At 41.6% G+C, this 12,648-nt stretch overlaps 1 protein-coding gene across 7 annotated transcripts in view; it reads right to left on the reverse strand.

Annotated features, from left to right (window-relative positions):
* THADA (THADA armadillo repeat containing) overlaps nucleotides 1–12,648 on the reverse strand; it is a 332,010-nt gene that overhangs the window by 4,350 nt on the left and 315,012 nt on the right. For all 7 annotated transcript variants that reach the window (XM_072768181.1, XM_072768180.1, XM_072768179.1 and 4 more), the window contains one exon: nucleotides 8,223–8,392. In XM_072768181.1, coding sequence (XP_072624282.1) covers nucleotides 8,223–8,392 — 170 coding nt within the window. The remainder of the gene's footprint in view (nucleotides 1–8,222; nucleotides 8,393–12,648) is intronic.

A 12,648-nucleotide genomic window follows, 5' to 3' on the forward strand; every position in this document is an offset into this window, starting at 1 on the left:
TTATGAGGAATCTCCATACTGTTTTCTAGAGTGGCTGCACAGATTTACATTCCCAGCAATAGTGCATGAGAGGTCTCTTTTCTCCACATCCTTGCCAACACTTATCTTTTTGATAATAGTCATTCTGACTCTGGTGTTAGGTGATACCTCATTGTGGCTTTGATTTGCATTTCCCTGATGATTAGAGATGCTGAGCATCTTTTCAGGTACCTGTTGGCCAGCCGTATGTCTCTTTGGGAACATGTCTATTCAGATCCTCTGCCCTTTTTTTTTTTTTTTTTAAGATTTTATTTTATTAACTCACGAGAGACACCGAGCGAGAGAGAGGCAGAGGGAGAAGCAGGCTCCACGCAGGGAGCCCGATGTGGGACTGGATCCCGGGTCTCCAGGATCAGGCCCTGGGCTGCAGGCAGCGCTAAACCGCTGCGCCACGGGGGCTGCCCCCTCTGCCCATTTTTTAATCAGATATTTTTTTGTTGTTATTGAGTTGTAAGATTTCTTTATAATTTTTGGATATATATATATTGCAAATATCTTCTCCCATTTGGTAGGTTCTATTTTCATTTTGTTGATGATTTCCTTCACTGTGCATAAGCTTTTTAGTTTGATTTAGTCCCACTTGTTTATTTTTGCTTTTGTTTCCCCTTGCTTTTCGAGTCAGATTCATAAAAACATCTGATGTCAAAAGGAGTTTACAACCTGTATTTTATTCTAGTAGTTTTATAGTTTCAGATCTTACAATTAGGTCTTTAATCCATTTTGAGTTAATTTTTGTATATGGCATAATAAAGTGGTCCAATTTCATTCTTTTGCATGTAGCTGTCCAGTTTTCCCAATACTATTTATTGAAGAGACTATTCATTTCTCATTGTATACCCATAATTTAGGTTTATTTCTGGGCTCTCTATTCTGCTCCACTGATCTTTATGTCTGTTTTTGTGCCACTGCCATACTGTTCTGATTACTATAGCTTTGTAGTATAGTTTGAAGTCAAGGCACATAATATCTCTGGCTTTGTTCTTTCTCAAGACTGTTTTGGTTGCTTGGGGTCTTGGGGTCTTTGGTGGTTCCCTATAAATTTTAGAATATATGTTCTAGTTCTGTGAAAAATACTGTTGGAATTTTGATAGGGTTTGCATTGAATCTGTTGACTGCTTTGGGCAGATGGATATTTTATTTATTTATTTTTTTTTTTTTTAAATTTTTATTTTTATTTATGATAGTCACACACACAGAGAGAGAGAGAGAGGCAGAGACATAGGCAGAGGGAGAAACAGGCTCCATGCACCGGGAGCCCGACGTGGGATTTTTTTTTTTTTTTTTTTTTTTTTTTAAGATTTTTTTTTTTTTAATTTATTTATGAGAATGCACAGAGAGGAGAGAGAGAGGCAGAGACGCAGGCAGAGGGAGAAGCAGGCTCCATGCACCGGGAGCCCGATGTGGGATTCGATCCCGGGTCTCCAGGATCGTGCCCTGGGCCAAAGGCAGGCGCCAAACCGCTGCGCCACCCAGGGATCCCCCGACGTGGGATTTGATCCCGGGTCTCCAGGATCACGCCCTGGGCCAAAGGCAGGCGCTAAACCGCTGCGCCACCCAGGGATCCCAGATGGATATTTTAATGATATTAATTCTTCCAATCCAACAGCATGGAATAATATCTTTCCATTTATTTGTGTCTTCTTTAATTTCTTTAATCAATATCTTATAGTTTTATAAGGTTTTTCACCTCCTTGGTTAATTGTATTCCTAGATATTTTTTCTTTTTTATGCAACTGTAGATGGAACTTTTTTTTTTATTTCTCTGATAGTTTATTAGTGTATAGAAATGCAACAGATTTTTTACATTGATTTTGTATCATGCAACTTTATTTAATTCATTTATTAGTTCTAAAAGGTTTCTTTTTTTTGGTGGAGTCTTTAGTCATCTGCAAACAGTGACAATTTTACTTCCTCCTTTCCAATTTATATGCCTTTTCTTTTTCTTGTGTAATTGCTGTAGCTAGCATTTCCAAGACTCTGTTGCATAAAAGTGGTGAGAGTGGGCATCTTTGTCTTGTTCTTGATCTTAGAGAAAAGCTTTCAGGTTTTATCCACTGAGTATTAGCTGCGGGTTTGTCATATATGGCTTTCATTATGTTAAGATATGTACCCTCTGTACCCACTTAGTTGAGCTTTTTAAAACCATAAATGGATGTTGAATTTTGTCCAATGCTTTTCTGCATCTCAATGATGAGATGATCATCATTGTTATCTTTCCTTTTGTTAATATTGTGTATCACAATGACTAATTTGTAGATGGTGAATCACTCTTGCATCCCTGGAATAAATCCCACTTCATTATGGTATATGATACTTTTAATGTATTGTTGAACTCAGTTTGCTAATAGTTTGTTGAGGATTTTGCATCTATGTTCATCAGGGATATTGGCCTATAAATTTCTTTCATTCTTTCTTTTTTGTGGTGTCCTTATCTGGCTTTGGTGTATGTGCTGCTGAAGTGAGCTCCTTATCTGGTTTTGGTATCAGGGTAATACTGGCCTTGTAAAATGAACTTGGAAGCACTCCCTCCTCTTTAATTTTTTGGAAGAGTTTGAAAGGGTAAGTATTAAATCGTTGAATGTTTGGTAGAATTTATCAATGAAGCTGTCTGGTCTTGGACTTCTGTTTGTTTGGAGGTTTTTATTATTTTTTTAAATTTAAAGATTCTCTTTATTCATCACAGACACACAGAGAGAGGCAGAGAGACACAGGCAGAGGGAGAGGCAGGCTCCCTGCCAGGAGCCTGATGCAGTACTCAATCCCAGGACCCTGGGATCATGACCTGAGCTGAAGGCGGATGTTCAACCACTGAGCCACCCAGGCGTCCCTGTTGGGAGGTTCTTAATTGTCTCCCAGTAATTGGTCTATTCAGATTTTTTATTTCTTTATGATTCAGTCTTAGAAGATTGCAAGTTTTTAGGAATTTATCCATCCTTTCTCAGTTGTCCAGTTTGTTGGTATATAATTGTTCACAGTAGTCTCTCTTTTTTTATCCTTCACAAGTTCCTTTCTAAATTCATCATAAATAAGAATTGTCTTAAAAATAACTTTCAGTATTTCAGAAAAATGGATTCAAACAATAGTACTGTAGTAACATTCATCAAACTGTTTATTCACTCTATTTATTGAACATCCACCACGAGTAGGTATTGGCAGCACAATGATAAATGAATAGTCCTTGTCCTCTCAAGGCTTCCAGTTTAACAGAGGAGAAAAATGTAAAGAAATGCCCCTAAAGCCCTGGTTTTATCAGCCAGTTCTTAGAACCATAATATTTTTTACAAAGGTGTTACTCCATAACCTTTACACATACAAAAGCCAATAATTGCTAGTCAACGGCATTCACTGACCAAGTGGGTAGGTCTATGGGAAAGTGGTTTTCATAGTGCCAGCTGTATAACCTCTAAAAGGTCATGAGATCAGTATGGGTTGCAGCCAGCTAAAAATAATCCAATAGAATGGTTCAGAAAACATTAGCACCATGTGTTGTTAAGTATCATTTAGTGAAATGTTTCAGAAATACAGAGAGGGAAGTGCTTCCCTGTCTTCCTATATACATCTCCCATTCCCTTTCCACCTGCCCCAACACACATCCTTAGCACTGTCATTCAATTCACGGTAGCCTCTTATGATCCTTTGTATTTCTGTGGTATCAGTTGTAACCTCTCCTTTTTCATTTTTTTTTTATTTGAGCCCTCTGTTTTTCATGGCCAATCTAGCTAAGGTTTGTCTATTTTGTTTATCTTTTTAAAGAACCAGCTTTTTGTTACATTGATGTTTTTCTACTTTTTTTTATTGTCTCTATTTCATTTATTTCCACTCTGATCCTTTATTATTCCCTTCCTCCTAATTTTGGGTTTTGTTTGTTCTCAGTGAGGTGTAAAGTTAGGTTGTTTATTTGAGATGTTTCTTGTTTTTTGATAATAGGCATTTATCACTTGAACTTCCCTCTTAGAACCACTTTTTCTGGATCCCATACCTTTTGGTATGTTGTGTTGCTGTCTTCATTTGTTTCTAGGTGCTTAATTTCTCCTTTGATTACTTCTAATGATCCAATAGTTGTTCAGTAACACGTTGTTTAATTTCCATGTATTTGTAGTTTTTCCAGTTTTCTTCTTATAACTGATTTCTAGTTTTATACCATTGTGGTCAGAAAAGATGCTTGACATGATTTTTACCTTTTTGTATTTACTGTTTTGTGGCCTAACATATGATCTATCCTGAAGAATGTTCCATGTGCACTTGAGAAGAATGTGTATTCTTCTGCTTTTGGATGGGATGTTCTGTATATACCTATTAAGTCCATGTGGTCTAATACATTCTTTAAAGCCAACATTTCTTTACTGATTTTGTTTGGATGACAATGGAATGTTAAAGTCCCCTACTATTATTGCGTTAGTCATAACTTCTCCCTTTAGGTCTGTTATTATTTGCTCTATATATTCTGGTGCTCCTATGTTGGGTGTATATTTATAAATGTTATATATTCTTGCTGGATTGACCTTTTAATCAATATAGTGGCCCTCTTTCTCTTTTATTACAGTCTTTGTTCTAAAGTCTATTTTGTCTGATATGAGTATAGTTACACCAGCTTTCTTTTTGTTCCTATTTGCATGAAATGTAGTTCTACATCCTTTCACTTTTGGGCTGCATGTGTCCTTACTTCTGAAGTAAGTCAGGACAGTTCACAGGGTACTGCAGGCGGTATACAGATGCATCTTTTTTAAAAATTCATTTAGCCATTCTATGTCTTGATTGGAGAATTAGTCCATTTACATTTAAAGTGATTATTGATAGGTATCTTCTTATTGCCATTTTGTTAACTATTTGCTGGCTGTTTTGTACATCCTGTATGTTCCTTTCTTCTCTTTCTTCTCTTGTGGTTTGATGACTTTTTTTAGTGTTTAGATTCCTTTCTCGTTTTCTTTATATATGTATAATAAGTTTTTGCTGGGGGACGCCCGGGTGGCTCAGCGGTTGAGTGTCTGCCTTCAGTTCAGGGCCTGATTCCAGATTCCAGGGATCGAATCCCACATCGGGCACCGTGCATGGAGCCTGCCTCTTCTCCCTCTGCCTGTGTCTCTGCCTCTTTTTTTGTGTCTCTCATGAATGAATGAATAAGATCTTAAAAAAAAAAATGAGTTTTTGCTGGGATGCCTGGGTGGCTTAGCAAAAGCATCCGCCTTTGGCTCAGGGTGTGATCCTGGTCCTGGGATCGAGTCCTGCATCCGGCTCCCCACAAGGAGCTCCTCCTGCTATCTATGTCTCTCTGCCTCTCTGTGTCTCTCATGAATAAATAAATAAAATCTTTTTCTTTTTTTTTTTAAAGAGAGAGAGAGAGAGAGAGAGAAAGGCAGAGACACAGGCAGAGGGAGAAGCAGGCTCCATGCAGGGAGCCCAACATGGGACTCGATCCTGGGTCTCCAGGATCAGGCCCTGGGCTGAAGGAGGCGATAAACCACTGAGCCGGGATCCCTGGGTGGCGCAGTGGTTTGGCGCCTGCCTTTGGCCCAGGGCGCGATCCTGGAGACCTGGGATCGAATCCCACGTCGGGCTCCCGGTGCATGGAGCCTGCTTCTCTCTCTGCCTCTCTCTCTGTGTGTGACTATTATAAATAAAAAACAAAACAAAACAAAACAAAAAACAAACAAACAAAAAAAAACCCACTGAGCCACCCGGGCTGCCCTAAGCAAATAAAATCTTTAAAAAAAAAAAAGTTTTGCTCTGTGGTTACCGTGAGGTTCACAAATATCATCCTTTAACAGCCTAGTTGAAGTTGATTGCAACTTAAATTTGAATACATTCCAGAACTCTACAGTTTTACTCCATTTTATGTTTTGATGTCACATTTTACATCTTTTTATGTTTCCCTTAATTATTGTAGTTTTAGTTCATTTTGCTAATTTTTTTCTTTTAACCTTCAAAGTAGCTTTTTGTAAGGGATTAACCTACTACCCTTACTATATATTTACTTTTTACAATGGGATTTTTATTTTTATATGTTTTCTTATTAATTTGTGCCATTTCTTTTTTTAACTTAAGGGAGTCGTTTAACACTTCTTGTAAGGGCAGTTTAGTGGTGATGAATTCCTTTAGTTTTTGCTTGTCTGGGAAAATTCTTTATCTCGCCTTCCATTCTGAATGATAACCTTGCTGGTTATAGTATTCTTGGTTGGAAGGTTTTGAGTATGTCATGTCACTTCCTTCTGGCCTGCAAAATTACTGCTCAGAAATCTGCTGATAGCCTTAGGGGGTTTCCCTTATACAATTTGTTTTTCTCTTGCTACTTTTAAGATTCTCTTTTTAACTTCTGACATTTTAATGTGGTCTGCTGTAGATCTCTTTAGGTTCAGCTTATTTGGAATTCTTTGGGCTTCCTTGAGCCTGGATGTCTGTTTCCCTTTCCAGGCGAGGGAAGTTTTCAGCCATTGTTTCTTCAAATTAGTTTTCTGCCCCTTTCACTCTTTCCTTCTGGGACCCCTATGGTATGAATGTCATTCCACCTGATGCTGTCCCATAGCTCTCTTCATTTTAAAAATTTGTTTTCCTTTTTACTGCTCTGTCTGGATGAGCTCCAATGCTTTGTCTTCCAGCTCCCTGATCCATTCTTCTGTGTCATCCAGTCTGCTGTTGAGCCCTTCTAGTGTATTTCTCAGTTTAATTATTGTACTCTTTGGCTCTATGCCTTCTATTTGGTACTTTCTTATGTTTTCTCTTTGTTGAAGTTCTGTGTTCATCCATTCTTCTCTTAAATTCAGTGGGTTTCTTTATGGTCATGACTTTGAATACTTTATCAGGTAGATTTCTTATCTCCATATCATTAAGGTCTTTTTCTGAGGTTTTGTCTTATCTTCCATTTGGAACATATTTCTGTTTCCTCATTTTGCTTGACTCTGTGTTTGTTTCTATGTATTAGCCAAAGCAGCTCTCAGTCTTGAAGAGTGGGTGGCCTTGTGGGTGATGAAACATCTCATTCAACCTTGCCCTAGTTCTTTGTTGTCTCTTGAACTTTTCTGATTGCCTAAACTGCTGAATTTATTCTTAATATGTCCCTGTTGTTGAGGGACATAGGGCTGTGTGCCAAGACCTGTCAGTGCTCCAAGGGGAGGAATCTCATTTAGCACCTGCTTTCAGGTTGATTGGAAGCCAGACCCTTTAGCAGCAGATTTTAAAATAAAATACTATACTGTGGGATGGCAACAATAATCTTTGCTGGCCTCCAAGCCAGGAGATCTAGGGATCTAGGGATCTAGTCCCCTAGGCAACTATTGAAAAAAAATGGGGCTCTAGATGAACGTATTAGCTCTTTTCTGAGAGGTCTAGTGGAGCTGTATCAAGGCCAAGGGGGCATGCAAGGATGTCACCTTCTGGGGCAGCCCTGGTGGCTCATAAGTTTGGCACTGTCTTCAGCCCAGGGCCTGATTCTGGGGTCCTGGGATCAAGTTTCACGTCAGGCTCCCCGCAGGGAGCCTGCTTCTCCCTCTGCCTGTGTCTCTGCCTCTCTCTGTGTCTCTCATGAATAAATAAATAAAATCTTAAAAAAAAAAAAAAAAAAAAAAGGATGTCACCTTCTGCTTATATTCCCTGGGAACACCTCCTGAGCTTCTTGATGTGTGGGAAATCTGAAGCCTGTCTCTCAGGTTGAAGTTCCAGGCTAAGTAAATAGGCTTTGTTCCCATGAAGACTGGGGTTGTATTTCAGTCTCTTGTCTGTACAGTGCCCTGGGGGTGGTGGACTGCCAGGAACTGTCTTCCTTCCTGATCATCACCTTCATGCGGAGTTCAGGATGCCAACTCCCTTGGCTATGAGAGCCAAGCAATCAAGGAGTGTCCTGGGTGTGGAGTAGACATGACTGCTGGCTTTAACTAGGCAGTTGGAGAGTTTAGGGGATGGGCACACCCGCTGGCTTCAGAAACCAAGGAGTCTTTTTCAAAGTCCTCTCCCCTGGTGATCTGAAGACTTACCACTGGAACCTCAAAAGTCAGCATGAAAGCTGCCCCAGTGCCCCCAGCAGCATCTAGCAGGTTGGAGACTTTCCTAATTGGTTATTGATCTGTATGTGAGTATCTGGAAGCACACTTTCAGCAGCCACATGAAGTCTAATTAAGCCTGGTGTGCTACATCTAGTGGGTTCAGGACACCACCACTCTGACTTCACCTCTACCCCGAGACCCTAGGATTACCTGATGTGTGTTTTCCAGATGGACCACGAAATCATCATCCTCTCCCAACAGCCATCCCAGCAGGACTGGGAGTCCAAGGGCCAGCTGGTCCCACTGCTGGAGCAGGTCACACAGCACAGCTAGGGCTAGGGTCAGTGCAATTGAAGCATCCACCTGGCAGAAGGCAAATTCTGTGGAAACAAGAGAGAGGCGAGCAGTGAATGTGCTGCTCAGGGAGTCTCTGCAGGACTCTGGGAATGTGAAGGGCCTCAGGTTAAATCACTGTCACCAGCCTGCAGGGAGGCTGCTGGGATAGGCTCCTCAGAGGTTATTAATCCATTTCATTCTGGTGGAATGAGTCAGAGGCCCGAACCCCAGCATTTCAGCGGCCCCTTCTCTGTGTGGTCAGGAGCAAGTCCACCTGCAAGATTAGACATTTAGCCACCATCAGTCCATCTAGTGTAATTAGAAGGATATCAGAAAGCTTTCTGCCCAGTGTCTCCTCTGTAGGCTTGCCACAAGGCCTGAATTCCACTGGTTTGCCTTTCCCTCTGAAAGCAAATCCTGCTGGCCACATGACACATAAATCTCTTAATATTTGAGAGCAGGGCACCAGTAAACTTTTTCTTAAAAGGTCAGAGAATAAATATTTTAGACTTTGAGGGTCTTCAGGTTTCTGTCACAACTACTCAACTTTGCTGAAAGCAGCCACAGACAATATGTAAACTATATTTATGTTCCAATAAAATTTTAGTTTCACATAATTTTCACATGGCATAAAATATTCTTCTTTTGATTTTTTCAACCATTTAAGAACATAAAAACCATTCATAGTTCATAGGCTGTACAACAGATGGCAAGATGGATTTGCCTTCTTTGAATTCATTTTTCAGACAATTGTCTTCCTAGCTGGCTGAGAAAGGGTGCATAAAGAGGAGAATGGGGTGCAGAAAGAGGAAGCGGGTGCTTTGGGGAAACCATTGCTTGCTTCATCATTTTGCCTCAGACAGTCCTAAATATGGGCTTGAAGAGAGGCTCTGGGTGTTGACACTTCCGCCAACAACCCCAGCCATTGCACCCCCAACCTGGAGGAAGTCTGAGATATGGGACTGAAATACCACCACAAAATGAACCCCTTTGGATCCATCCATGTACCAGTGCCTGTCTTTCAGTGAGGCACTTCTGTTGAGGCCTCATCCTCCCCTAATCCATATCTCCAACTCTAGGACACACACTTGGCCCTTACCATTGGCCCCCACAGAGAGACCTGCCCAGCACACAGGGAGAGGGCTTAGTCTGGATTGAAAGCTTGAGCTCTTAGGGTACCGAACCGGCCCAAGTAGAATGGCCTCTCGAGGGCCTATTATGTGCTAGGCCCTCACCTAGTACTTCCTGTCCATTCCTTCAACATCCTACAGGTTGGGAATTGCCACCCCTGCTTCACAGGTGAGGAATCCTGGGCTCAGATGAACCCACTTTAAGTAGCTGTAAATAATCAGAATGGCCAAACATTTCATGGTGCCTCCTGAGCACAAATTTGGAGAATTAGCACCAACATTCTAGATATCTAGGTCTTCCCAGTGAGAATAGCAGGGTTGGTGACCCTACAGTGGGGCCAGTTCCACCTGGAGCCCACCCGGCAGAGTCCAAACTCATGGCGCAGCCACAAGACTGATGTCACCATTGCCAAGTCAATCCCCCAGGACACCTGCCCCTTGGTGCTGCTGCCTTGGCTGTCTAGAACTGGGATTTAACCCAGGCAACAGAAAAAGAGGACGGGGATGGACGAGAAGCAGGGAGCAAATGTGCATTTTGGCTGTAGGTCTGGGCCATGTGTTGTTCCAGCCTTTACCTATTATATAACCTCTATTTTTTAAAATACTTTTTAAAAAGATTTTATTTATTCACGACACACACACACACACACACACACACACACACACACACAGAGGCAGAGACACAGGCAGAGGGAGAAGCAGGCTCCCCACAGGGAGGGAGCCCAATGCGGACTGATCCTCCATCTCCAGGATCACGCCCCAGGCCAAAGGCGGCGCCAAATTGCTGAGCCACCCAGGCTGCCCTATAACCTCTATTTTTTATCTCTACCTGACTCTGCTGTGTAGTTCTCAGATGGTTTAGAATCTGTATGGGGAGGTGGTACAGTTAATCAGCATCTTTCATACCTCAAAGAATTGAAAATAAACATGAAGACCAGCATAGGATTAAACACATAGCAGATTGCCAGAATATTCCAATGTGTGGCTCCAGAGATAATGAAATCTTTTCCTTTACCCCTGCCTTGATTTAGTTTGAACACTAATGTAGGGACAAAGAAAGCATTCACTAAATGGTTAACTAGATTACTGTGGATAATAATGAACACTGGCCTATCTAACCCTTACTGCTCCCGCACGAGCAGGGAGGTATCCTTATTTATTTATTTATTATTTAAAGATTTTATTTATTTATTTATTCATAGAGACACAGAGACAGAGAGGCAGAGGGAGAAGCAGGCTCCATGCAGGAACCCGACGCGGGACTCGATCCCGGGTCTCCAGGATCACACCCCAGGCTGCAGGCGGCACCAAACCACTGCGCCACCGGGGCTGCCCTAGGTATCCTTATTTAACCAATGAAGAAGCTATGCTCATAGGTAAAGGATCCAAGTTTGCAGAGTGAACAGTGGTGGCAGTGAGTTAAGTCTGCCTCAGTGCAGGGGCTGCTCCTACCCTGCTGGGAGGCCATGGACAGACACCCCCAGCACCCCATGGAGATGAAGAACTCACATTGGCTTTATCACTTTTATTCATTAGAAAAAGCTCCCAGCTGGGGGCCATATTTTTAAAGTAGATAATATAGTAAATCCTTAGTATTGTGCAGTGGGTCATCTTATGGGAAACCTTTTTCTAAAGGTTTCTACTTCTTATTTACTGCCTGTCCTCCTTTTGGCCTCCACAAGACAAGGATTAGAAACTCCACAGGAAAGGAAAGTTTTACCCACCAACAAAATCAGTGCTTGCAGCTCAAGTGACACTCCTGTTAGCTCCATAAAGAACACATGGGTGTGACTGGAGATGCCGCCAGGAAGGCCAGGCCGCTGCACTTGCCACCTCCATCCTGTACCACCTTGTCATGAATTGTGCTTAGGAAGTGGCAGGAGAGTGATGGGCATGAAAGATGCACAGAGCAGCACTGGTGTGATTTGGCTAGAAGCAGCTCCAGAGAAAATTATAATCGTCTAAATACTGACTTTGAAAGATGAAGAAGGAAGGAGAAAGAAAGCTGGGCAGGGTGGGGCGAATTAGTTGGATTTAAATCTGCTTGAGGGGCCAGATGTATCCCACCAAGTTTCCTCTTTTATTACCTTGCCCTGGACTAGGATGGCTTGGCCAGAATAACCCAGATCTTTACTGGCCAAATGCCTTGTGAAGGAGGCAGAAGAGTGGAAGAGGAATTTTTTAGCTAACCAAGCAGGCCAGCCAGGCTCTCACAGGCTTGCCAGTCCATCAAAAAAACAAGAAAGCAAATGACCAAGCAACCACTGTGTCTGAAGAATCTGCTGCATGTCTAGAGCAGCCAAATAATCTGGAAAAACAAAACAGAACTGGGAAGACTCACACATTTTGACTTTAAAACTTACTACAAAGCTACACTAACCAAGACAGTGTGGTGCTGGCATAAGGACAGATACACAGGTCAATGGAATAGAACTGAGATTCTAGAAATAAACCCTCATGCTTACATTCCATTCCATTCTTTTCTTTTCTTTTTTCTTTTGATAAGAGTGCCAAAGCAAATAATGGTAGGGTAAGGACAGTTTGTTTCAACTAGTAGAGCTGGGACAACTGGGTATCCATCCACATGCAAAAGAATGAAGTTGGACCTACCTCACAGCATATACAAAAATGGACTCAAAATGTATCAAAGGCCTAAATTTAAGAGATAAAACTATAAAACACATAGAAGAGAATATAAAAGTGAAGCTTTGTGATCTTGGATTAGGCAATGGTTTCTTAAATAAGACATCAAAAGCCCAAGCAATAAAAGAAAGGTTAGACCTCATCAGAATAGCATGTGCTCCAAAGGATATTGTTAAATAAAGTGAAGACAACTCACAGAGATGGAGAATATCTGCAAATCCTATATCTGACAAGGGACATATATTTAGAATACATAAAACACTCTTAGAATGAAATAATAGAAAGACAACCCAATGAAAACATGTGCAGGGGGACACCTGGGGGCTCAGCAGGTGAGCTTCTGCCTTCAGCTCAGGGTGTGATCCTGGAGTCCTGGGATCGAGTCGCACATCGGGCTCCCTGCATGGAGCCTGCTTCTCCCTCTGCCTGTGTCTCTGCCTCTCTCTTGCTCTCTGTGTCTCTCATGAATAAATAAATAAAATCTTTAAAAAAATGTGCAAAGAATCTGAATAGACGTTTCTCCAGAG

This window comes from Canis lupus, chromosome 11, assembly GCF_048164855.1.
Source record: "Canis lupus baileyi chromosome 11, mCanLup2.hap1, whole genome shotgun sequence".
In the NCBI taxonomy this organism is placed as follows: Eukaryota; Metazoa; Chordata; class Mammalia; order Carnivora; family Canidae; genus Canis; species Canis lupus.